This window comes from Ahaetulla prasina, chromosome 1 (assembly GCF_028640845.1).
Source record: "Ahaetulla prasina isolate Xishuangbanna chromosome 1, ASM2864084v1, whole genome shotgun sequence".
NCBI classification, from domain to species: Eukaryota; Metazoa; Chordata; class Lepidosauria; order Squamata; family Colubridae; genus Ahaetulla; species Ahaetulla prasina.
The window spans coordinates 82,594,986-82,620,467 of record NC_080539.1 but is presented as its reverse complement, the minus strand read 5'-3'; the positions used below and the strand labels follow the sequence as shown (position 1 = coordinate 82,620,467).

At 39.7% G+C, this 25,482-nt stretch overlaps 1 protein-coding gene across 3 annotated transcripts in view; it reads right to left on the bottom strand.

Annotated features, from left to right (window-relative positions):
- Positions 1–25,482, bottom strand: part of LYST (lysosomal trafficking regulator) — a 105,149-nt gene that overhangs the window by 38,601 nt on the left and 41,066 nt on the right. For all 3 annotated transcript variants that reach the window (XM_058166048.1, XM_058166064.1, XM_058166056.1), the window contains 16 exons: positions 25,215–25,375; positions 22,851–23,041; positions 21,676–21,921; positions 20,550–20,723; positions 19,799–19,948; positions 18,514–18,651; positions 13,084–13,282; positions 11,578–11,706; positions 9,977–10,607; positions 8,897–9,074; positions 5,115–5,284; positions 4,033–4,263; positions 3,168–3,334; positions 2,911–3,063; positions 2,338–2,529; positions 353–528 (listed from right to left, as the gene is read on the bottom strand). In XM_058166048.1, coding sequence (XP_058022031.1) covers positions 353–528; positions 2,338–2,529; positions 2,911–3,063; positions 3,168–3,334; positions 4,033–4,263; positions 5,115–5,284; positions 8,897–9,074; positions 9,977–10,607; positions 11,578–11,706; positions 13,084–13,282; positions 18,514–18,651; positions 19,799–19,948; positions 20,550–20,723; positions 21,676–21,921; positions 22,851–23,041; positions 25,215–25,375 — 3,286 coding nt within the window. The remainder of the gene's footprint in view (positions 1–352; positions 529–2,337; positions 2,530–2,910; positions 3,064–3,167; positions 3,335–4,032; positions 4,264–5,114; positions 5,285–8,896; positions 9,075–9,976; positions 10,608–11,577; positions 11,707–13,083; positions 13,283–18,513; positions 18,652–19,798; positions 19,949–20,549; positions 20,724–21,675; positions 21,922–22,850; positions 23,042–25,214; positions 25,376–25,482) is intronic.

The window sequence follows — 25,482 nt, the reverse complement described above, 5'->3', positions numbered from 1 at the left end:
TTATTTGCACATGTGCGGGATTAGGCTGCACATACGAAACCATCCCCCTCCCTGCTGCCAGTCCATGGAGCTTAAAAGGATGGGTACCATTGTTTGGTTAAAAGCGATGTGGGGAAATAAAAAAGGAAGAAATGTCTGTCTACAAAGGGGGTGGGCAATTAATTTTCCCAAGGGGCCACCTGAGAAACTAGGACTTTTGTGGAGAGGTGCTGTCACCCTCTCCACCGCCACTCCCTGCCACTGAGGACCAGACAAAGATAGTCAAAAGGCTGGTCTGGGCTACAATAAGCACTAAGATTGGATCAGAAAAATTGATGAACTTTAGGAGGTAATATATAGCACAATCACTTACAATAGATAATCTGATTCCTTCAATCATTATTTTAAAAATTTCTCTCAAGAAAGTGTTTCTTGGGGTAAGTTCCTTCTGTTCATCCTCCTTTTCAGTCGTGTCCTGTTGGGAAACTATTCTGGAAGATCTATTCTGGAATGAGATCTCAATCATTTCAGGGCAGTTTTCAGAAAGGTCTGCAAATGTGAAAAAGGATTATATGGTCAATGTTAACCGGGATTGTCTTGATCCAAGGCCATAGTCATCCCACTGTCCAAGCTGCACTTGCATGGCTGATAGATTACAGGAAATAACAGTTCTGAATGCAACTGAATTGAATACAATTGAATTTTATTCAAATCTTTAGTTTGCATTAAAAGGACTTCAGGCAATCATTTTCTTTGCCGTAAAAATGAAAGTAGACTAAGAAGACTTTGTGGTAATTGAAAGACACATAAAAATATGTTAAATCATTGCTAAAATAGTGCCAGCTGGCAAGACAGGAAACATCTAATTTTTTCCACACCAAGTTCTAAACTGTACCAACATCTTGCATTTAAATGTGCAAACGTTTCTAAATAAAGGATTTGGAATATTTTAAAAATACAGGGAGAAGAAAAATGCAGTGAAAATTACTGAAAATAAAAAAAGGAGCTATAGAGTGGAGCAAGAGGCTCAGGCACCTGAAAGCAAATTTAAGAGTTTCTATAACCCACATCAATGATTGCTTCCAAGGACAGGACAGGGGCCGAAGCCTGAAATGAAAAGCCTTGATTTTAGGACCTGGGCTCAGGATCACTAATAAAAAGGGCTGCTAAACTCAGGTCTCACAGTGGGACGCATGCGTAACAAAGGTTAATGACACCAAGAAATCAAAACCATTATGAGTACTGTACATGTATCCCGGCCATAAATGGACACAATTAAGGAAGAACAAAACAATGAACTGTTTTTTAAATGAAAAACAATATTTGCTTCTGCAGTTCTTGTTACGGTACAAAGACCTGAGTTTAAGCAAAAACCTATTTGTGCAGCACTGCTTTCCTGCTCACTGAATCCTTTGTTGCTACAAAAAACTCTCCCTATCCCAGAAATGGTAGAGAACTGAATGGAAATTAACCAGTATTTTAGAAACTCAATATGAAAGCTACTGCATTCCATAACATCCAGAGTCATAAACTAGATTAGAAATGCCAAATTGTACAAATATGGAACTTTAGAAAGTACTGGTTACCATAAGGCGAAGATTTGCCATTCATACAATGCGTGTCATGGATAGCTATAGTACATAAAGATAAAGCTGATGATGGTAAAAGGCAAGTAATTCATCCAAGAATCTAAACACAAGACCAAGGTGTAATCAGGATCCCCAAAATCTTGTGTAATATTTCTATCATTTCTTTCTAGACCTCTCCCATATAATGCACAGTCACCCTCCTCCCTCAAGCAAGACATAGCATAGTCTACCACATTCTGCCATTGATTTTTCCAATTGAGTCTTTCTGTTTCTAGTTTCTTCCTACCCTGAAGCCTGTGTTCCCCACATTATCCAAATAGCTCCTTCATTCATTCTCAGCCTTTCCTTAGTTGCGCCAAGTCTCCTGGTTTACTAAACTATAAAAGTGGAATCTGATCTATCTTTTATTCCCTTAAGAATGAATCCATATGGAATGTGGAGATATGCTGAAGAATTTAATAAGAGGCAATTCAAAATCAATACTTTAAATCACTTTTGCCTCTATTATTATTATTTAATTAAAAACAATAGCCAGAGCATGCAAAATACTCTGTCAGACAACTTCCAACATTATAATGGACCATAATCTGCATAATCCTTCTTTAGGGCTACCTTTAATATATTGTTTAGTAAATAATTATAATATATAATTCTTTCTGCTGTAGTTTAATATATTGCTATGTCTTAATGGATTCTAAAAACTCCTTAAGAAAGCTAATATTAGCACTGTGGATTAATTTTCATAAAAATGTTGGAAAAATATTATTACCTTGATACATGAATCTATTGGTGGTTAGTACAGTGATCCTCTGTAACCTCTGTATAAGCTCTGCTTCAGTGGCACAAAGAGAACTGTCTCGACTCATTCTACGCAGCATCATAAAATCCAGTGCCTCATTTGCAATTGTATGCATTCTCATTAGGAATGTCTCAGACTGAGCAATAGAAAATGTTCTTGGTGCTTCAAAAATGAAAAGGAAATGCCAATAAAACTTCACTGAGAAAATTCCTTGATGAAATTTTAAATTGTAAATATCAAGTGTCCATAGTGTTAGTGGTGATAGCAGGGGGAAAAGTTTCTTTTTCTTTTGACAAGGATCTTTATATAAGGCAGAATGACTTAGCAAAATGAATTAAAGGTTAAAAACAGGTCAAAAGATTGTGCTCGTAAACTTAACTAACATAACAACAAACATTTTGATAATACTTTGTTATAGAGATATATCTTCTTTTAATGTTTACTCATCTTCAATAAGTAAAACTTTAAAAAACACTGTACACTTCACCACAGAACAGTGAATAACCAAATTATAGTTGAAGATTGTTCAGTTAAAAATCTTACCAGCAATGCTTTTATATTTTTGAAATATAGTATGATGATCTTCAAAAGATAAAGGGAGTGGATGGCTTAAATGCTCTGAATCTGGATTTCCTGCAGTTTTTATATACTTTATAGCTGATTGCAAGACTGTGAATTGCAAATTAACTGCCATTTCTGAAAGCAATAGAGATTAAATGAACAAGTAGTCATTTCTTCTGATTATTTCAAAGATTAAATAATTCAAACAGGTTATTCACATAAAGGAATTTGGAGCTTACTCTGTGTTCTGTCATTCTTGCTCATCTGCAGATGTCCAAGTAACACCATAAGATCTTCAATAATCCGAAAATATTGTGTTCCTGAACAGCTGCAAGCATGGATTGTCACTGCTGCAAGTAACTGCTGTATATCATACACAAGTAATCTGGAGTCATTTGAGAGAATGCTGTGGAAAAGATGAAATCAGTTGATTAAATCCCATATTTTAGTCCCACGTCCAAGTTCAACTGATCCAGCTCTACTTCATTCCAATGGCTTACTGGGCAATTTCGAATATTTTGTTTAAAACTACGTATGTTATAAAAGTTGTAAATTTTCTAAAAATAACTCATGCTGCCTAACTTCAAGCTACTTTTAGTGACAACATTTGAAAGTACATAATATATAACATGGTAATTAATCAATGCCCCCATGTTCATACTTGTGATTAAAAGTTGAAAGTCATTTCTTTATATATTTATATAAAATATATAAGAAATATATATATTTCTTTTTTTCCTTTACTATATTTATTTTTTTCCCCTCTTTTTCTTTTCTATTTTTTCTTTATATAGTCTTATTTTTTTAGTTTCATTAGTTTTTACTGTTGTAATTGTAATCTCTAATTTACAATTAGAATTAACTGTAAGTTTCTATTAAAAAAAGATGACATTTAATTTGAAGGGACTTGGAATGCACCTATTCTGCCTGGGCATATCTAAGACAGAAAGCCCCTCAAATAATCAGAATCTATGACATAAATGGTTTTATATCTTCTTCCAATTTACGCCATTCCATGCAAGCCTGTACCTTACATGAATATCTCAAACGTAATCTAAATTATCTCATGTTCTACAACAGAAGAAAAGTAACAATGCCACTTACTTGGCTTCAAGTCCATTAAGTGTTGCTAAAGTATTACAGAGCACATACAACAAGCCATTATCCAACAGCATGTCTGTCATTTTAGGACAAGAATTTATGATTTGCAGCAGGAAACAAAAGGAGTTATGTAACAGGATGCAATCATGGAGGGAATTCTCAATAAGGCCCAGAACAGGAATGACGCACCACTTTTGAAAATGTCCAGCATTTTTCACATCTTCTAGATCAAAGCTATTAAAATAATAATAATGCAATCTTAAACTCAAAGCAGCAAGAAGGATTACATTTAAAAAATAGAACTATTACGTATTGCTATTAGCAGTAAGAAATAGAAATATAATACGAATTCATCAATTTACATGTAATAACTTTAACTCAGTGATAAATTGTATATATAAATGGAACTTTTAGCAGTGCATAACTACACAACATGCCTCACTACATTACCTTTAATTACTTTTTTAGCTACCACAGCAAGTTTTAGGATTTAATTCAGCTTCCATATTATTATACGCAATACAATGACTACTAGCCTGACATGGCTAATGAAAGTGCTATTAGCATAACAATGAAATAAAGCTTTGCTATCAATAAAATGTATTGGCCATGAACAAAGGTTACACTGAACAATACTGGAATAATACAATTATGAATGATAAACTTCCTTCCGTCCTTTCTTTCAGTGCGTTAAAAGCCATGATAGTCTAATGATATTCTGTGAGTTGAATCTGGAATATGCCCTAATTTTCCTGGATTCTTTCCTTTAGGGTACAAAACTAAGAATGTTATATATTTTCACACTGTTTGCAAGATCTCAAAGATTACTTCACTGTCTCTTAATATGAAAGCCACTAAGGAAAAGTATCACACCTCAATCACCTTCAAAGAGGAATCTGAAGAAGAGTAAGGGCGGCACATTGATTCTTTATAATAACTGTACCAATCAGTTTAACTAATCATTAAATTACTCAGAATCTCTAGAAATAGAGTGGCATAAACATATATGCCTACACAATTTACCAAATCTTTATTTTTCCTGAAAATGCATTATTGATAAAAAGAGGGGAAAAGGCTATAGTTACTCTTCATCCAGGCCAACTGATCGACCAAAAAGCATTTCTAGAAAGCATTCCATAAGTTCCTGGGTTCCTTGGTGAAGATACAGCTGATTAGCTAACAAGGAGAAACCTCGGTTCTTCAAAAACTTCTCTTTCTGTTCTCTAGTTGCTCTGCTGAAATAGGTGTTCAAAAGCTAGGGAGAAAAAAATAAATAAGTACATTGTTACTATACATTATTTTTAAAGCTCTCAAGCATTACTTAGCTTTCATAAAATAAATTAATGAAATGAAATGCTCGAAGAAATACATGGGGGGGAGGAAATCCCATCCCAAACAGTTTTATATTTCATTAGTAATAGGAGAGCTTATCATGGACCCTGAATAGGTTTATCTTGTTAGATTAACTTGCAGTCTGATCTTTTAAAATATTGTACGCTGTCTTCCCCAGATAAGAAATGGATACAACACTATGAAAACTGTAACTTTATAAAAGAAAAATTTCTCTCAAGTATTTTTAAACAATAGTTGGTAATTGTGCAGAAGTAATTAGTAGAATAGTTCCAGGAAATTAAGTTTAATTTTTTCTTAGCAAACAAGTACCTAGTGAAGACTGTATAATGGTTTTTCAATTAGAGTAACAAATATAGGTTTTTTCAGTCTATGTCAAATTAAGACTAGTCCGATGTGACAATATCCCATTTCCACATAACAAATAACAACTTTTCTGCTGGTTAACTTTCCCCAATGAAAAATAATACAGTAATTCCAAAGCACAAAATGGTTATTTAAGATTATGAAGAATTAAATCTAAAATCAAAAAACTGAAAAGGTTCACAAAGCAGATCATTGCTGTAAGAGAAACAAATTAACAATAGTATTCATTCCTATTCACTCTCACCAAAAGGACTGTTCTACTAATTAAAAGAATATAAATGCCACAGAAAGTGATGTTTGAAAGATACATAATTCAGTTCATGTCTAATGCTATTTTGATATTTCAAAATACAGGCAGTCCTTGCTTATCAATGGAAATTGCGACTGGAATTTCCATTGCTAAGTAATGTGGTTCTAAAGCACACCGTCATATGACTTAGGGCTGCTTGGGGATGGCAGTTTCAGCAGTCCCCAATTACTGTTAAGCAAGGACTATGCAAGTCATTAAATGAGAACTTCATGATTGCAAATTCTGACATCCTGCTAGCTTCCCCATTCATTTTGCTGGGTGGGAAGCAGCAGTGAAATCCACTTACCTTCGCTACCGGTTCGGGAACAGAAGTGCACGGGAGCGCATGTGCGCTACTCTCATGTGTGCCTCTCCTGCACATGCACAGAGGGTAAAAAATGGGACGTAATAACGTCCCAGCGGGTGGGCAGAGCCGGTTTGTACAAGCCAGATAGATCTGGCCGGATTTCACCACTGGTGGGAAGCTGGCAGGGAAGGTTGCAGATTGTGATCTTGTGACCATGGGATGCTGCAATGATTGGAAAACAGGGCCAGGGGCCAAGCACATGAATCACAATCACATAACCAAGTGGGTGCTACAATGGACACAACTTCAAAGACTGATCTTAACTACCACTTTTTCAAACAGTTGCTGAATAAATAGTCCTTAAAGAAGTGTGACTTGTAATCTAATTCAAATAAAGTTGTTTTATTGAATGAAACATGGAACATATTTCAGGCTCTGCTTATTAGGTAAACAGTTTTGGTGAAGCAGACAGTCCCTGCTGTAAAGGTCCTGTCCTCTCGTTTCAAGGCTGTAAGGATCAGACAAACAGATTCTGGCTCCACCCTATCAAGATTCAGTGGTTGTGGATATTTAGCTACCTGATCCCAGAGAATCTTCACCTTTAGTTCTGGATGAGATAGCCACTTCCCCATTCAGAACTGGTGTGCAATCTGGACATAGCACCTACTTAAGAGAAAGGGGCAGTTGTGGCTCGAAAGGTCATTACACAATACAAAATTTCAACTGATCCAATTTGTGATTCCAGTAACACTTATAAAGACTTTCATGACTTAGGAACTGGATATCTGAGGTAGCTTCTGCTTATCTTGTTCAATCAGACATAGTGTTGTAGTTCACCAGCAGCCTGCGGAGCTGGCAGCGGAGTTGAACAGTGAGGAGGCTGGGGAGAACAATGGGTGAGTCCTGGAGTCAGGGGAAGCCCGGACGAGGGCTCTGAGTCGGAGGCAGAGATTGGGCCAGGGCCATCTGGGAGCAATGGGGATTCCGGAGCCTCCAGAGGCAGACAGCAGAGAGGCAGAGGAACAGGAGGAGCATGTTCCTAGTGCACACATGTGAAGAGCTGCCAGAAGGCAAGAGCAGCTAAAGCAAAAAGGATGTCTCGGGAGTAAGACCAGGGGATGATTGGCCCCTCCCATAAGGCTTAAAAGAGCAGCAATGGCTCTTGGGTTCTTTGTAGGAAAGCAACATTGCTACAATTGTTTCTTGTCGGTGTCTCCTGTTTCTGAACTTTGTGGGGTTCTTGCCAAGAAAAGCCTTTGGCAGGGTGCCAAAGAAGACAAAGGTTTGTGATAAGGCCGAAGGACTTGTTTTGGAATTAATTTGGACTAAGCTGAGAATGAAGTAATTCTCAGCTGTTCTAATAAAATATGTTTGTTTAAGACTGGTTGTGTCTAGTAATAATTACTTGGGTCTAGGTCACGACACATAGTTGGCATTCTGTACGTTCCATCAGACAAACATTGTCATCTGATAGGATTCAAAAAGCAGGCCTTCTCTATCACTATGTCTGCCCTCTGAAAGAGCACTTTACTCAGAGATTCATATGTCTCTTACCCTGTTTTCCTTTAAAAAGTTTCTAGAAATATGGCTTTTCCCCAGATTCTGCTTAATGTGGATAGTGAGGCTCTCATAGGATTTTTTCTGTTGTGTTGGATGACTATCTCTTATGGATCTTTCATATGTTTTCTGCTTCATTTATGGGTTTTGCATTATTTTTATTGTTGTAGGACACCCAGATTCATCATGGTGCTCTTCTCAATCTTAGAAATGGGGGAAGAGGGGAAGGACATATTTTCTGGACCAAAGCATTTTATAAATATTTCTTTTTTATATATAAGATTAACTTCAGCGGATGTTATTAATTTCTATTTCAATGGGATATCCTTGCTTCTGTCGTGTCCCACTCCTCCGCTGACAGCCGGGTCAGGGAAATCCGAATCAGGCTTGCCTCTGCAGCTCTGCCCAAAGTCCTAGCAAAGTCCTCAGAGCAGGCAGGAGACCAGTAAGTGACTTCAGCAAGATAAGTTCGACTTTGCCTGACTCAGAGACTGCCAGAAAGCAGATCCTTTATATAGGCCATGGGGTGTGGCTCCATGACTCAGCACTCATTAAGGCCTGCCCCTCCCTTCCTTCTGTTGCCTCCGCCTATCCAATCTTCTGATGCGAGGGTCACTCCAATCAGCTGTTGGAAGTAAACTTTCCTCAGGCTCACATGCTGTGGAGGAGGGGGAGGGGTCTAGCTGCTCCGTTTGCCTGGGCATGGAGCCAGGGCTGGGGCCGGGGGATGCTCCCTCCTCTGCAGCCTGCTTGGGCATGGAGCCAGGGCTGGGACCGGGAGGTGCCCCCGCCTCTGCAGCTTGTCTGGGCATGGAGCCAGGACTGGGGCCAGGAGGCATACATTCCTCCATGTTCGGGAGCAGATAAGCAGACCTCGGCTGCGGTGAGAGCGGACAAGACACAACAGCTTCTTAATTATTTAAACACATAAATTTTTCTCTCTAGCTATTTCTCTCATTCATACGTTCAGTCATACACACGCACACATAGGTCCTTACTTTAATGACTCCTTGCTGAATGAGAGTAGATGGATGGTTCACAAGAACTATGAGAATGTCTGGCTGAATCAGCTTGTCCAATACCTCTGGGAGCATCACATCTGGCAAAATTAAAAGAATTCTTCGCAGAAGATGATAAAGACCATGGCATATGAGTACGAGACAATCTTCTGTTGATCTGATGAAAATAAAACCCTGTATTTTTAGGATATCCTATACTGGTATATAATGAAAGGAGATTGCATCTACCAGATAAATTTGGGAAAGGGGAGAATACTATAGTCTGAACTAGGCCATTTCCTCCATATTTTTACCATAACACAAGTTTTCAATAACACATGGCATGCCAATGATTACACTATAGTCCATCAATCAGCCTTTATTACCATCAACAATTAGCAAAAATTAAACAACAGATGTACAGTAAAATACTAAAACAGTGATGCTATTTTTAAGAAGAGTTATTGTACTGCTTACTCAAATTAAATAGTTACTGAGCAAAAGTAAGAATTCAATTTGAACTTTATGCTAACACTGTCTCACAATATACAGTAATTGTATGATACATTACAATCCTAATTGTAACTAGGCAAGATACTAGAAGTATTCTTGCTAGGTAGATTTTTTTTTTACTGGCTTATATAGAGAAGAATAATTCAGGCTCCATTTGCTTTAACATAGCATTTGTTATTAACATATAATTTATATTTCTGTACCACTCCCACTAGGAGCCAGTTTGGTGCAGTAGTTATGGCATTAGGCTAGAAACCAGGAGGCAGACTTTTATTCCTGCCTAATGCACAAACACAGCTCAGTGACCCTGGTCCAGTCACTCTCTTTCAACCCTAGGATGCAGGCAATGGCATACCACTTCCAAAATCTTGCCAATAAAACTGCAAGGACTTGTTCAGGCAGTTGCCAAGAGTCAAGATTGACTCCAAGGCACATAACACACACACACACACACACACACACACACACACACACACCACTGTGCTCCCAATGCAATCTTCACCAGGTAGCTAAAATTAAATAGCATGAATAAACAGACTATTCCAAAAGATAGGAGCCACCACTTACCTATTGGACACGCTTTCAAATTTTTGTGGAGCCCATTCGTTAGCTGAAGACAAGGTGAGATGTTCCCAATCTTCTGAAGGCACATTCTTATAGCTTGGCCAGCGATATACAGTAGCTCCAGTGTGAGTGGAGAAGGCTAATCCCAAGCCTGCAAAATTGCCATGGCTTTTCTGTATGGGAGACAACCCCTTCAAATTATCAGGCCTCTTCAGAGATAACTCAGGAATAACATTATATTCACTGGGTTTCACTCCGGGGACTGTTTCGTGACTCTCAGAGGTTTTATCTGACGGTTCTATCTCTTCTTTTGAAATACCCAGTGTTTCCACAGGAGTTGCTTCTCCCAATCCTACAACTGTTTTTGCAGATTCACAACTACTAATAAAATGTTCTTCCTCACTCCTTTTGAAGGCTTCTGTATGCTTTATCAAATTGTTTTTCTGGAGTGGCTCAGTTCTTTTAAGCTGTGCAGCTGCATGAAGATTCTCAGCACTCCAGCCTAAATTCCTAAAAAAACCTCCTGGATACATTCCTGGGGAGGATATAGGAGATGACGGTAAGCTTTTACAGAGCCTTTCAGGTGCTTGATGAACTGTGTTTTGTGAGTTGCTTGCTTCAGAAGAATCATTTCCTGAGAAAACAGATATGCCTAATATCATTCACATGTCTTCCAATGGTCCGTAACAAAAATGATTGTAATGAAACCAGTACATTTATTAATTCTGTTCTTGCATTTAATCTGTAAAGTACTCCTGGGGAAACTTTAAACACACTTTGATAGTCTTCTTCGTGAAGAAATATTTCCACATGGTTCATTCATCACCTTGTTTTCAATTTATTAAAAGCAGGGTGATGAATCCAGCCGTTACAAGGGCAAAATACCACAAGACAATAAAAAACAATGCCCTAATTAAATCATGAGTCTCCAGCCAAGCTTCAAAAGAAATCCAGCTATTTATTAGGAGCTTCATGTTGGCACATTCCCAAGTGAAGTCAGCTCTGACCCTAAGTAATTTACGTTCCAGTTATGACCCTTTTTCCCCCCTCCCCCCAAGGTGTGTCATCAATCACATTCATCTACAGAGCAATTTCATGGGTTGTCGAGGTCACTCCCCACCGGCTTCTGTAGGTAACCCTGGGATACAGCCTTGAGAGATATAAGCGTGGAATGTGCATCTGTCTTTGGCTGTTGTGCCATTTCGCTGGTTTCCCATTCCCCCTGGCCTATGGCAACTCAAGAGCAGGCCAGGGATGCTTTGTGAGTTGACACAATGTACATCTCTGACTTGATGACAAGAGTTCCTATGACTCCTGAAGTCTACTTCCCATTTTTTCTGTTGCCAGTTTCCACAAAGAGCCTAGCTACTATTTTTGACAACAGTAGAGCTATATCCTGTAAGGAGCTAAGATGTACTACAGCCTTGATTGATGCTTTCTGCTCTATACTTGCTTCCTAACATACAGTAAATCAGAAGGGTAAATACAAGTTGGATCAATGTGCATGTCACCTTCCAAATCTGTTTAGTTTTAACAACTCTAATACAAATAATTTTCCATCTGCAGCCTTTTTAGGAATGCCTATTATTATTTTGATTACTTACCTTGCTGGACAGCAGAAAATCTAGCTGGGCTCATCATAACTAAAACTGGACTGTCAATAGATTTTCCACCACTACTGGAATTTCTCATATACATGATGGATTGAACCTTCTCTTGAAAAATATTGCCATCTAGAAAAAGTAAACACAGTGAGTTAACACCTCAAGATGATTTCACTTAAAGATAAAATAAAACCGTAGAAGCTTAGACTATGAACTACACTGATCTATTAAGTCAACATCACTATCCATCAAAGCCCTCCTGAACAAACATACAATATTTCTTTACTTCTGCTGACACTAATTCTAAAAAGGAACAAAACATATGTGTCCTTTGCTCTAAGAGATGTGAAGAAGCCAGAAATATGCAAGGCAATCATATGCATATTTGCTCAGAAGTAGAATTCAGTGATGCTATGGAAAGAATTGCATCACAATATCTGTTTGCATAGTAAAGAGCTTTAATTTTCAAAACTGTATTTTCAAAATTCAAAAGATGAACACTACAAATAAACTACTGGTCTCACTGAACTTTTTAATAAATAAGTTTAGCTATTTAAGGCTGTGAAAAAGAGGAGCTAAGTGTGGCAGTTCATTATTTTTCCAGTTGAAATTAAAGGTAAAACACTGAGGATAGAAAAAGACACCCATGGGCATTTTACTATTTATTTCGAGAGCAAAAACATCTGAAATATATAATATGATTAAACGTACATGGGGGCTATAATGTTTCCATTTAATCAGAAAGCTTTGCAAATTCCTTCTATACACTGAAGACCTAACAAGACTCTTTTGAGTTAATATTAGTTTTTGAGAAGATGAGAATGAGCAACTTTCTAGCAGAATTTCACATGAACATAAGTGCCCTCAAACAATAATCTATGGTCATATTTATGGCTTTATGGTCATATTAAGCTTTATGGTCATATTAAGGCTACAAGAAGGTCATTCTTTATAGAAAATTGCAGCTCGTATCAGCTAGGTGTGACATTAACACAAACTTTTACTGAAAAGGTTTTTGGTGATAAAATGTCATGTCACAGCTACTCTTCACGTTAACACTGCAATGTTGCATTTTCACTAAATCATTCCTTTTAGCTTTTTCAAATTAAGTACCTTTTTTCCTAATACAATGAATTCAATATTGTAAGATAGAGGCTACTAACATTTAACATAACAGAACTAATTGTAGACACAATGAAGTTTGGGAGGAATAAATCAAAGAAGAGGTTATAGAATGACTGAGATGGGGAGTGGAATAAAATATTATTGGCAATAGTTCTACTACTTAGAATGGTAACCTACTAGTGTCTTCCTGAACGGAACAGCACGCTTTTATACAATAGATTCTTGCAGATCTTTCTACCTCAAAAATGCCCTGCAGGGCTAGAAGACTTGACAGATCAGATCTTGTAAAGGAAGGAGTGCAAAAGTTATGTTGGGTGTCTAAATGTCTCTACTGCAAAATTGTCATTTCCTGACTCATATCAAATGTAATATTTCATCTACCTATATGCAAGGAAAAATAGAAATCTCTGGGATTGTGACAAACATATGTGTTAGTAGCAGGGTGAACTGCTACAAGGAAATTGAAGATCAGGGTCAGCAGTTCCAGATCTGGTGGAGATCCAAGCACTTCTTCAATTATTTTCACAAATGAAGTAGAAACTTCTGAAGGAATAGATGTGAAATGTTCTTCTTTGTGCTCCTGAGAAAGAAAGAAATATAGGCAAAAAACTGAAAAAAGTTTCCTACAAAATTAGTATTGCATTGTATAGTGTATCCAAGGGTAAACTCAGAGTAAAATATTTTACTTGATGATAGTGTTTTCCTTAACTTTATGTATTACTCATATTCCTTGAAAATATTTAGGTAGAGAACAAGAGGTTACGTCTGCCCAGCTAATGTTACCTGCACAAGTGTAGCCGTACGGGTCTGGATGGGGAGAAACAGACTCAAGCTCAATCCCTCCAAGACGGAGTGGCTGTGGATGCCGGCACCCCGGTACAGTCAGCTGCACCTGCAGCTGACTGTTGGGGGCGAGTTAGTGGCCCCAAAGGAGGTGGTTCGCAACTTGGGCGTCCTCCTGGATGGTCGGCTGTCCTTTGATGAACATCTGGCGGCCGTCACCAGGAGGGCCTTTTACCAAGTTCGCTTGGTTCGCCAGTTGCGTCCCTTCCTTGACCGGGATGCCTTATGCACAGTCACTCACGCTCTGGTTACGTCTCGGCTGGATTATTGCAATGCTCTCTACATGGGGCTGACCTTGAGGTGCACCCAGAGGCTGCAGTTAGTCCAGAATGCAGCTGCGCGAGTGGTAATGGGAGCCGCTCGTGGCTCCCACGTAACACCACTGCTCCGTAGTCTGCACTGGCTTCCTGTAGTCTTTCGGGTACGCTTCAAGATCCTGGTTACCACCTTTAAAGCGCTCCATGGCTTAGGACCCGGGTACTTACGAGACCGCCTGCTGTTACCTTATGCCTCCCATCGACCCGTACGCTCTCACAGAGAGGGCCTTCTCAGGGTGCCGTCCGCCAAACAATGTCGGCTGGCGGCCCCCAGGAGTAGGGCCTTCTCTGCGGGAGCACCGACGCTCTGGAACGAACTCCCCCCTGGCTTACGTCAAGTGCCTGATCTTCGGACCTTTCGTCGTGAGCTAAAAACATATTTATTCATTCAAACAGGACTGGCATAGATAGTTGATTTTAAATTGGGGTTTTAGTAATATTTTAAATTTTTAAATCTTTTAAATTATCGGCCGTTTAGTAATAGTTTATTTTAAATTCTTTTAATTGTATATATTCTGTATTTTATTCTGGCTGTACACCGCCCTGAGTCCTTTGGGAGAAGGGCGGCATAAAAATCTAATAAAATAAATAAATAAATAAATAATGTTACAATACATTTTTCCTTGAAAAAGATGCAAAACTTTAAAGTGGATATGTTTTTCTCTCTAGTATATTGGATTAGATGCTCTTGTCAATTAAAAATCCAGATATATAAGGTAATTTATACGTAATTTGATAGCAATCCCAATTCTCAACAATTATGGTCAATATTACCTGCACAAGTGTAGCAATAATCTCTATCTAAATCTTTTCTCTTCTTTTTCCCTGTTCCAAATTATTTTATTTATTTATTTATTTTATTTGATTTTTATACCGCCCTTCTCCCGAAGGACTCAGGGCGGTGTACAGGCATAATAAAACCGAACATACAATATACAAATTTAAAATATGATTTAAAAAACTTATTTAAATTAGCCCAATAATTAAAATTTACCACGTTAAAAAACCCCGTTTAAAATTAATAAAATTCAGCATTAAAATCCCAATTTAAGCCAGCCCCGCGCGGATAAAAAGATGAGTCTTGAGTTCGCGACGAAATGTCCGAAGGTCAGGTATTTGGCGTAAACCCGGGGGAAGCTCGTTCCAGAGTGTGGAGCCCCACAGAGAAGGCCCTTCCTGGGGCCGCCAGCCGACATTGTTTGGCGGACGGCACCCTGAGAAGTCCCTCTCTATGGGAGCGTACGGGTCGGTGGGAGGCGTGTGGTAACAGCAGGCGGTCCCGTAAGTACCCAGGTCCTAAGCCATGGAGCGATTTAAAGGTCATAACCAACACCTTAAAGTGCACCCGGAAAGCCACAGGCAGCCAGTGCAGACTGCGCAGGAGCGGTGATACATGGGAGCTACGTGTAGCTCCTCTATAACCCAGCGCAGCTGCATTCTGACTAACTGAAGCCTCCGAGTGCACTTCAAGGGAGCCCCTGGTAGAGGGCATTACAGTAATCCAAGCGAGAGGTAACGAGCGCATGAGTGACTGTGCATAAGGCACCCCGATCAAGGAAGGGGCGCAACTGCCGAACCAGGCGAACCTGGTGGAAGGCCCTCCTGGAGACGGCCGTCAAATGATCTTCAAACGACAGCCGATCATCCAGGAGGACACCCAAGTTGCGCACCCTATCCTTTGGGGCCAGTAACTCGCCTCCAACAGCCAGCCGCGGCTGCAGCTGACTGAATCGGGGTGCCGGCATCCACAGCCACTCCGTCTTGGAGGTATTAAGCTTGAGCCTGTTTCTCCCCATCCAGACCCGTACAGCTTCCAAACACCGGGACAGCACTTCAACAACTTCATTGGGGTGGTCCGGGGTGGAAAAGTACAGCTGGGTGTCATCAGCGTACTGCTGGTATCTCACCCCGAAACCACTGATGATCTCACCCAACGGTTTCATGTAGATGTTGAACAGCAGGCGAGAGAATCGACCCTGTGGGACCCCACAAGTGAGGCCCCTCGCGGTCGACCTCTGCCCCCTGTCAACACCGTCTGCGACGGTCGGAGAGATAGGAGGAGAACCACCGATATACGGTGCCTCCACTCCCAATCCCCCAACCGCGCAGCAGGATACCATGATCGATGGTATCGAATGCCGCTGAGAGGTCAAATAGGACCAGGGCAGAGGAATATCCCCTGTCCCTGGCCCTCCAGAGATCATCCACCAATGCGACCAAAGCTGTCTCCGTGCTGTATCCGGGTCGGAAGCCGGACTGGAACGGGTCTAGATAGACATCTTCATCCAGGTGTTGGGGCAGCTGTCGCCACGGCACTCTCTACAACCTTCGCAACAAAGCGAAGGTTGGAGACTGGACGATAATTACCCAAAATAGCTGGGTCCAAAGAGGGCTTCTTAAGGAGGGTCTCACCACCGCCTCTTTCAAGGCGGCAGGAAAACCCCATCCAACAAAGAAGCGTTGATAATCCTCTGAGCCAGCCTCGTGTCACCGCCTGAGTGGCCAGTACCAGCCAGGAAGGGCACGGGTCCAGTAAACATGTCGTGCCGTGAAGCCTCCCCAACAACCTGTCCACGCCCTCGGAGCCACAGGGTCAAACTCATCCCAAATGTGCTCAACAAGACGTGCCTCCTCTCCCTCGCTTGGATCATCCCAAATTCGGTCCAGACCGTCCCTCAGCTGAGCGATTTTATCGTATAGATAACCACTAAACTCCTCGGCTCGTCCTGCAAAGGTCATCCCGCACCTCCTGATGTAGGAGAGAGCGGGTCACCCGAAACAGGGCGGCCGGGCGGTTATCTGCCGACGCAATGAGGGTGGAGGCGTAGGAGCGCCTCGCTTCCCTCATTGCCACTAGGTAGGTCCTAGAATAGGTCCTAACTAGTGTCCGATCAACCGGGCGACTGGACCTCCAGGTGCTCTCTAGGCGTCTTCTCCGGCGTTTCATCTCCCTCAGCCCCTCGGAGAACCAAGGGGCCGGACGAGATCTACGCCGGGTCAGAGGCCGCAAAGGCGCGACACTGTCCAGGGCCCCGGCCGCGGCCCGTTCCCAGGCCACGACCAGTTCCTCAGCCGTGCCGTGGGCCAGATCCTCAGGGAATGGCCCAAGCTCCGTCTGGAACCTCTCAGGGTCCATCAGGCGCCTGGGACGGAACCACCGTATAGGTTCCGTCTCCCTGCGGTGGTGAATGGCGGTTCGGAAGTCTAGGCGAAGGAGAAAATGATCCGACCATGACATTGGTTCTGTTACTAAATCATCTAATACCAGATCATTTAACCACTGTCCAGAGATAAAAATCAGATCCAGCATGCCTCCCCCCGTGTGCGTAGGGCCATCATTTACTCGAATCAGGTCCAAGGCCGTCATGGAAGCCTGGAACTCCCGAGCTGCCGTCGATGACAAGCCAACTGATGGCAAGTTGAAATCCCCCATGACTATAAGTCTGGGGGTCTCAACCGCCACAGCAGCCAGTACCTCCAACAGCTCGGGCAGGGCTGTGGTCACGCAGCAAGGAGCCAGGTACGCGATCACCAAGCCCAACTGATTCCTATAGCCCCACCGCACACAGAGGGATTCGCAGCCGGCAATCTGAGGAACAGTGGTCTCCCTCGGCTCTAGATCTTCCTTAATAACAACCGCCACCCCCCACCCCTACCTTGGACCCTCGGCTGATGAAATGCTCGGAAACCTGGAGGGCACATCTCAACAAGGGGGACCCCCCCCTCAGGGCCCAACCAGGTCTCCGTAATGCCCATGAGGTCCGGACCCTCCTGAATAAGATCGCAGATCAGGGGAGCCTTATTAACCACGGACCGGGCATTACATAACATCAGCCGAAGATCCAAGCTCTGAGGAACATGGCCACCCGAGGAACGGGTAGGGACTGAGGGGCCGGAGCACGCGATCACTCTCAAACATCGAACACGTGCTCCCACAACTTGGTACGGCCCCTCCCCCCGCCATATCTGCCTCTCCCACTTACCGTACAGATCGAACAACCCTCTAAACCTGGAACGTCCTCCCCCCCTGCCTTCAGACAAGATGGAATAGTGTCACGAACTAGCACAGGGGCTGGATCCCTCCCTGACGGGTCTTCCCCCCCACCCGTCAAATCCCTCCCCCCCCCTTAAAAAACCCTTGTTTAAAAAACGATTTAAAAAACCCCACAAATTCTTCTTGGCCGCATGCCACCTCTCTGGGTCCCAAGACCCTTCGTTAAGGTAAGCCCTCGAAGAATTGGATATAAATGTCAACTAGTATTAGTGGGCTTTTTGAAGCCAATTCCAAGATCTGAGGGACCAGAGGACTTCCAAAACTAACAAGCCTTTCATGATTCTTGCCCTCCACCCTCATGATGATGTGCCAGTGGCAAAGCAACAGCATACAAGGTATTTGCCACATAGACTAGAAGTAATAAAGTGAGTTGGAAAATAAGGTTATATTTCAATAGTCAACAACTTCTTCTTATAATGGCATTCTAGCTACTTGTCATTTGTAATATAGTTATGAAAAGGACAGAAAGACATTTGGGGGTAAAAAATAGAAAAGCATTATCAAAAACTGAGAGAGAGGGGGGAGGGAGAGAAAGAGTGAGCATGAGAGAAATCTCACGGATTATAAATTATTTTCAAATGAAAAATGGCACGGTACCTGCAGAACTTGACATGTCCTCAAGAAATGATGCACAACTTGAGCTTTAAGAAGTTGTTTAATGTTAAATTGCTGTTGCCAGTGATTATCTTGGATAAGTGTTTCTAAAGCTGATAACAGTGTTTTCCACACACCTTGCTAAATAAAGCAAAAGAGCAATAGCATAAGCAGACAGACAAATCTATTAAGTTAAAAGCAAGTTACCATAAAAACTGTATTGAAAATGGAGATTTCACTTTGTTGCAAAAAAGCCTATATACAACTATGTGCAATTTTATGATCATGGAGCTGCTTTTTGCAATTTGATGTGTTAGAATTAGAACAATATTTAGAAATGTCCTTATTGCCATTTGGCAACAAATTTTGGAGAGGCTGCATACAAGGCCTCAAGGGATGCCTGCATTCTACACCCAAACAAGGAACTTTTTCTCTTTGTCATTTGTCTACTATTAATGAAGAAAACAGATAATAAATTTCTCCCATCTCCTGACAAATGCACAATTTACTATTGCAATATTTATAAAAGGATGGAAAACCTCAGCCAATTATGTCTAAAGAGATTCTCAATCATCCATATCATAGTTGTCCCAAATGTGCTTTTCGAAAAGGCAACTGGAGTTTCTTGGGGTTTTTTTCCTTTGAAAACGTTTCGCTTCTCATCCAAGAAGCTTCTTCAATTCTTCATGAGAAATGAAACGTTTTCAAAAGAAAAAAACCAAAAAAGTCCAGTTGCCTTTTGGAAAAGCATCTTTGCTTTTTCAGCCAATTACCTCTGTTTTTTAGATGTTTAAGTTGTGGACTCCCCAATATGCTTATCTGCCCTACAAAGCTGAATTTGGTTCCTAGCAGGTTAAGGGTGTAAACAGGGCCTGATACATGGGCTGTTTCAAGAAGCCAAACCCTTGAACTACTGGGGTATCAAGTGATGGATACCTTTACAAAAAGCCTTTCTATTCCATTACAAAATTGCATCCTGTGACTCTAAAGGCAGATGGCACTAAATTAGCTAACGTAGCCAAGGAGTAGCAGAGGGAAACAAATACACCACAAAAGTATTTTCTCAACTGGAATTTATGTCTATTTCTGTATAAATTAAGTTCCCAAGGGCAATTATAGTTTTTAGAGATTGATTAAATATCGGCGACAAGGGGAATGACCAACAGAAGGTCATCTTTCTTTCTAATAATTATTTTCTGTGGACAGAATAAAGAGATATTTTATCTTGGGCACAGTAATATTTTACCATTAGTTACAAAGCAGTTGTTTTCTGATTAGTGCAACCTACCTGGGCTTTAGACCATATCTTCCAATCAAACAGTAGCTCTTCCAACAATTTTACATCCTGGATTATTGCTCTGGATTCCACATCAAGCATGAATTGTCCATTGTCATCTTGATGAATCATTTTCTCATTACAGCATCCTTCAAGAAGAGTCTTTCAAAGTATAAAAACATTTTAATTGAAAACATTTTTAAAACACCTTCCAGAATTTATGCATACCCTATACTGCATCATTAGCACTCAAGATGTTTCCTTTCAAAGAATGCAAGCTCAAACACAAATTATAGTAATTGTTGGCTATTGAATTTATATTATAGTTTTAGCTCTAAATCTAATACAATGTTTGTCTGGCTGAATAATTTATTTTACTGATAAACATAGATTGATATAATATACTATAAGATTATATCATGTACTAAGTGTCTTTGCTGATACAAATCCCAAGAGTTCAAAGTCAGAAAGCATTGTTTATGAAAACTGTATTATTATTACTAGTTTAACTAGCTGACTCTATCTCCCTCTCCCCCATGCTTCCTGCTCCTCCTCCGCCCAACTGTTTAATTTCATTTAATTGTACTTCCACTCTTTTTTATTGTTTTGTTCCCTTGCTATTGTTATGTTCACATTTTTTACCATTTTATTGTTGTAAGCTGCCCAGAATAACCCCAAAGCGAGATGGCCAGCAAATAAATGTAACAATTAAATGAACTATATTGCTAACTGGAAAAGGGAACGTTTCAGTATCAAATCTTACCTGCAAAATGTGAAATCCAACAATACACTTTGACTTTATCAATACCTGATGAATCATTGAATAACCATTGCAGTTTTCTAACTCGTGTATTCTCTGCTGATTGTGTTTTGTTAAAACAAGGATAATTTTCAGAGCTAAAGCTTGTGTTTCTTCACAACTGCTGATCTCTACAACCTAAAAATAAACCAGTGTGTTACTGAAGAAAAGAAGTGTTTTTGACAAACTGCAATTTGCCGTACAAGTTGCAGCTAATTTTATTGACTAAAAATTTATGGTAGATATTTTACTTGCAAACATTCATTTTGTCAAAAGAAGTGATGCATGAATAACTTCATCAGATGGATTGTTTTGTAATGAAATCTGCACAATGCACTCTTGAAATGGGGCATTTAACATAAGAAATAATACTTAAATAGCCACCATTTACAGAGCTGTTCAGAGAATCCTGAGAGCGCCAAATAAATTATAAAGGCTTTAAAACAGATATTCCTATTATTATATACACTGAGAGCACCAAGACAAATTCCTTGTGTGTCCAATCACACTTGGCCAATTCTATTCTATTCTTAACTTTATTATGGTCACTGACCAACATGTCTAGGAAAGAGAGACCCAATTTCAAGTCCACCCTCAGTGCCGCAAACTCGGTAGGTTATTTTGGGTTGTCTCAGTCTCATAGCCCAAGTCTAATGTCTGTTTCTAAGGGGGGTAAAAAAGGAGGAAGCACTATGTGTACCACGGCAATACTTGCAAGGAAGGTGGGATAGAAATCTAACACATACATAATACTGCTTTATTTTTTTAAAGGATTGCTTGGGGTTTTTGTTTAAATTAACGCTCTGACAAATTGGTCATTCCTCTTCCATACTCACTGCAGTGATGTCACGCCCATTATCATGATAGGTCACAGCAGGATAAATACACAAAAGTAGAACCCACAATGTGAGGATTCAATGTCACTTTTTACCTTACAGCAAAAGAGCAATGTTAAGCGTAATTTTGGGAAGTCACTTATTTTTATGGAATACTCTTTTTATACTGATTCTTATACCCTAGTTACAACAATAATAGCAAAAACCCTGAAGGCCTACCATAAATATACTATGTAATGTTTTTAACATCTTACTCTGGCAAAAAGGAAGACAAATGACCCAATTCCACCAATCTCATGAAGAATGCCTTGGAGACCTTTGTATTTGGCAGGCTGCAGCATTTTCAGATAATGAGGATCTGATAAATTGCTTTGTACTTCTTTTGAACTGAAAGGTCGTTGAGAAGGAATGGTTTTCGCTTGACCTTTAAGTCTGATTACTGGCTCATAGATTGTGTAGTAACCAGGGCAGCAAGTGGTGTATACTGTAGCAAGGCTTTCCTGAAATATAATAGACAACATTTAAGAAGGAGAGAACCTGTGGGAGATTAATAGGATCAAGTTGTCAGAAAAATGCATGCAATATTTCATTCTACCACCCTTTTTCATTTATACAAGTTTTTGGTTCCTCAGATCTGGGACCAGAGTAAGTAATGTCCAAAATGGGAAATCGGGACTTCTTCTGAAATATAGACCTTCTCACACCCAGATTGCTTGATGACAGTTAAGAGACTTAAGGAGTTCTTTTTTCTCTACGCTATCTAAAATTTCATTCTGACACATATTCTAAATTGAGGTGTTTAGGATGTCCGAAATCAAGCAAAAATAAACTAATCCAAAACAGGTAATAAAATTAGGACCCGGGTACTTACGAGACCGCCTGCTGTTACCCTTTGCCTCCCACCGACCCGTACGCTCGCACAGAGAGGGTCTCCTCAGGGTGCCGTCCGCCAAACAGTGTCGGCTGGCGGCCCCCAGGAGTAGGGCCTTCTCTGTGGGGGCAGTGACGCTCTGGAACGAACTTCCCCCTGGCCTGCGTCAAGTGCCTGATCTTCGGACCTTCCGTCGTGAGCTCAAAACATATTTATTCATTAAAGCGGGACTGGCATAATTAGTGATGTATTTTAATTGGGTTTCTTAATATTTTTAACTTTTTAACTTAAATTTTAATAATCAGCCTTTAAAATTTGCTCTTTTTAAATGTTGTTTTAAATTGTATATATCTTTGTTTTTACTCTGGCTGTACACCGCCCTGAGTCCTTCGGGAGAAGGGCGGTATAAAAATTTAATAAATAAATAAAATAAATAAAATAAAATGTATTTGCTGTTTCATAAATACATATTCCATTTCTCATGATGGATCTTTTGTGGTGGTGCCTTAACCTAAATTGCCATACGAAAGATAACAAGCACCAGGATTACAAACTTACAATTAAAGGCCCAGTGTCTACTTCTTTTTTGGTCAACAGAAGTTCCTTGATTTGTTCACACTGTAGAATCTCTTTATCTATATATTTGGAGTAATTAGGTATTGACTTGCCATATTTACATGGCATTACAGACGTGAAATCTGGCCCACAAGCATACAGATAAAATGCCTCTTCGGGACCAACTGTTGCACCTACAGAAAGACAAACACACCACACATTGTGATTTAATACATGTTGCTTCATGTACATAAATTATATTTATATCAATTTGGAATTAATACTACTGAAAATTTAACTGAGTTACTAAGTCAGCATAAAAGATTATATAAACTTCCTACATGGGCAACGTAAGATGTATTTAAGAAAGTAAAGCGGCTTAGCCGCAGCACACTCCAAGGCATGCAGTGTTCAAAATAAGTGTATTCATAAGACATACAGGGGTTGAAATCCATCTGTTACAGGCTAATAATTACGTTGCTTCTTATATTATTCCAGCTGAATAAATATAATGCATAATGTAAATTGAACATGAGCCTGAATTATAATCTAAGTTTTTTATCAACGATGTAAAAGTACAAGTTCAAGCTTCACTGAAGGAAGATAATGAGGAATTAAACACTGAATAGAAGCAGTTCTCAAATGCTTGCAAAACTCCCTATAGTAAAATTATAAGAACAAAAACATTAAGTTTACTCTCTAATGCCATGGTGACCCTGGGAGAAATTCGTGACCTCACCCTGAAGCTTTCCCTGATTATTTTCTTTGGTATCACTGTTTGTCAGCCATTTTCTTAAGAAAACTCATATCCTGCTACTTTTCTATTTCTAGGATGGATAAAAGCTTTTGAGGTGGTTCACTGAAATAGATAAGATTTTTTTAAAAAAAAACCTAAATAAACTGCAGCTAATTCTTTACAGATATATGCAGGAGCATAAATATGTTAAGCACTCACAAGACTAAATGCTGAAAAGTTTTAATAAAGTAATAGAAAATCTTCACAGAACAGGAAGGATGACTTTCCCATTTAAAAAAGTTCATACCCTAAGCAAATCATGTAGTTATCTTGCATGCTGTAATAAATCTTATACCTGACACTGGGACATGGAGGAGAGCTGATCTTAGTACTTTTTCAGGTTGAGAAGCATTCCTTCAAATATTTTCTTACAAGCAGAGTTCTGCTTTGTACTTTTTGGGAAATTTCCAAGTGCTTTTCAAAGGGCTATATTACAATGCTAGATTTCCTTTCTCTAGAAATAAAGTGCAGTTGCTGACATAGCACAGCTGGATAAAACATTTCAGATGACCTGAATATCCAAAAGTGTTTTCCCACACTGAAAACCTGAGTCTTAATACTCAGGGGTGTTATTCTGTCCTACAAAGATACTTTTATATTTTTCTTATAAATATTTCTACCCACTTCGACTTCTTAAACTTTCACTGGTTGATTCCCATTTAACACAACACCTATCTTAAGTATTCATTCCAAACAGCTCCTCTGGAATGTAAGAAAGTGTTACACTGACTGTGTATGGATGATATCATCATTCAGATCCTCAGAAGACTTCTCCCAGCAATATCAGATAGATATTCACAAGTATTGGAACTCCGAAGTTCTTTATTGCTGCTTAAATGCTGCTTAGTACCACTTTCTACAACTATTGCTCCAGGAATATCAGAACATGAAAACACTATATGCCTACAGTTTCTTCCCATCAAGTGGTGCAGAATACTTCCATGGGTGATATATTTAAAGATGTCTAAGGAAAGGGAATAGGATTGAGAAGCTTTAACATTCTTGGACAAGGGACTGAGAAGCCAGAACATTCAAGGAGCCCTGTTTTCTTGCCAAAGAAAACAGAGCTATAAATGAATAGCTATAAATTTATTTCCTTAAAGTTTGCTGCTATAAAGGGCTATTCTACTTTTTTTTAAAAATGGCTAAAATTAACTGCTCTGCATTTATAACTTCTTATATCTTTATTATGACTATTTGATAAAATCAAGTTCTTAAGATTTCTGGAACATCTAATAGTAACAGAATCACAGAACAGAATAACAGTTGGAAGGGACCTTGGAGGTCTTCTAGACTAACCCTCTGCTCAAGCAGGAAACCCTATATCACTGCGGAGAAACTGTTGTCCAATCTCTTCTTAAAAACCTCCAGTGATGGAGCCTTAATCATCTTTGTTGCTCTTCTCTGTATTCTTTCTTTCTTTTAATGGCGTGCCTAATTTTATACAGTCTAATTTCATAATAAAGCAAGATATAAGTACTGTAAATAAGCCTTAAAACCAATTCCAATATAAGGCACAAATTCAAGACAAGATAACAAGCCGTTTATAAAGAACAAAAATTATAACATACCGTTGAAGAGAAGCAAATTCCCAAGGCTCCACCTCCCAGTCAACTGCAAAAAATCATCTTGGGATGATGTACAATGGCCTGTCATACAGAAGGTCTTATTACAGTCGGATGACAAACTCATTTTTCTTGGAAGTGTATAATCTAAACCAATGTCAGGTTTTCTAAAAGCAATAAAGAGATAAATAAATAAATGTAGCTTTTTACGTGTCCTAAACATTTTTACTGAGGAAAAAAGGTAGTAAGAGCTTTATGTTATTTGTTCTCTATC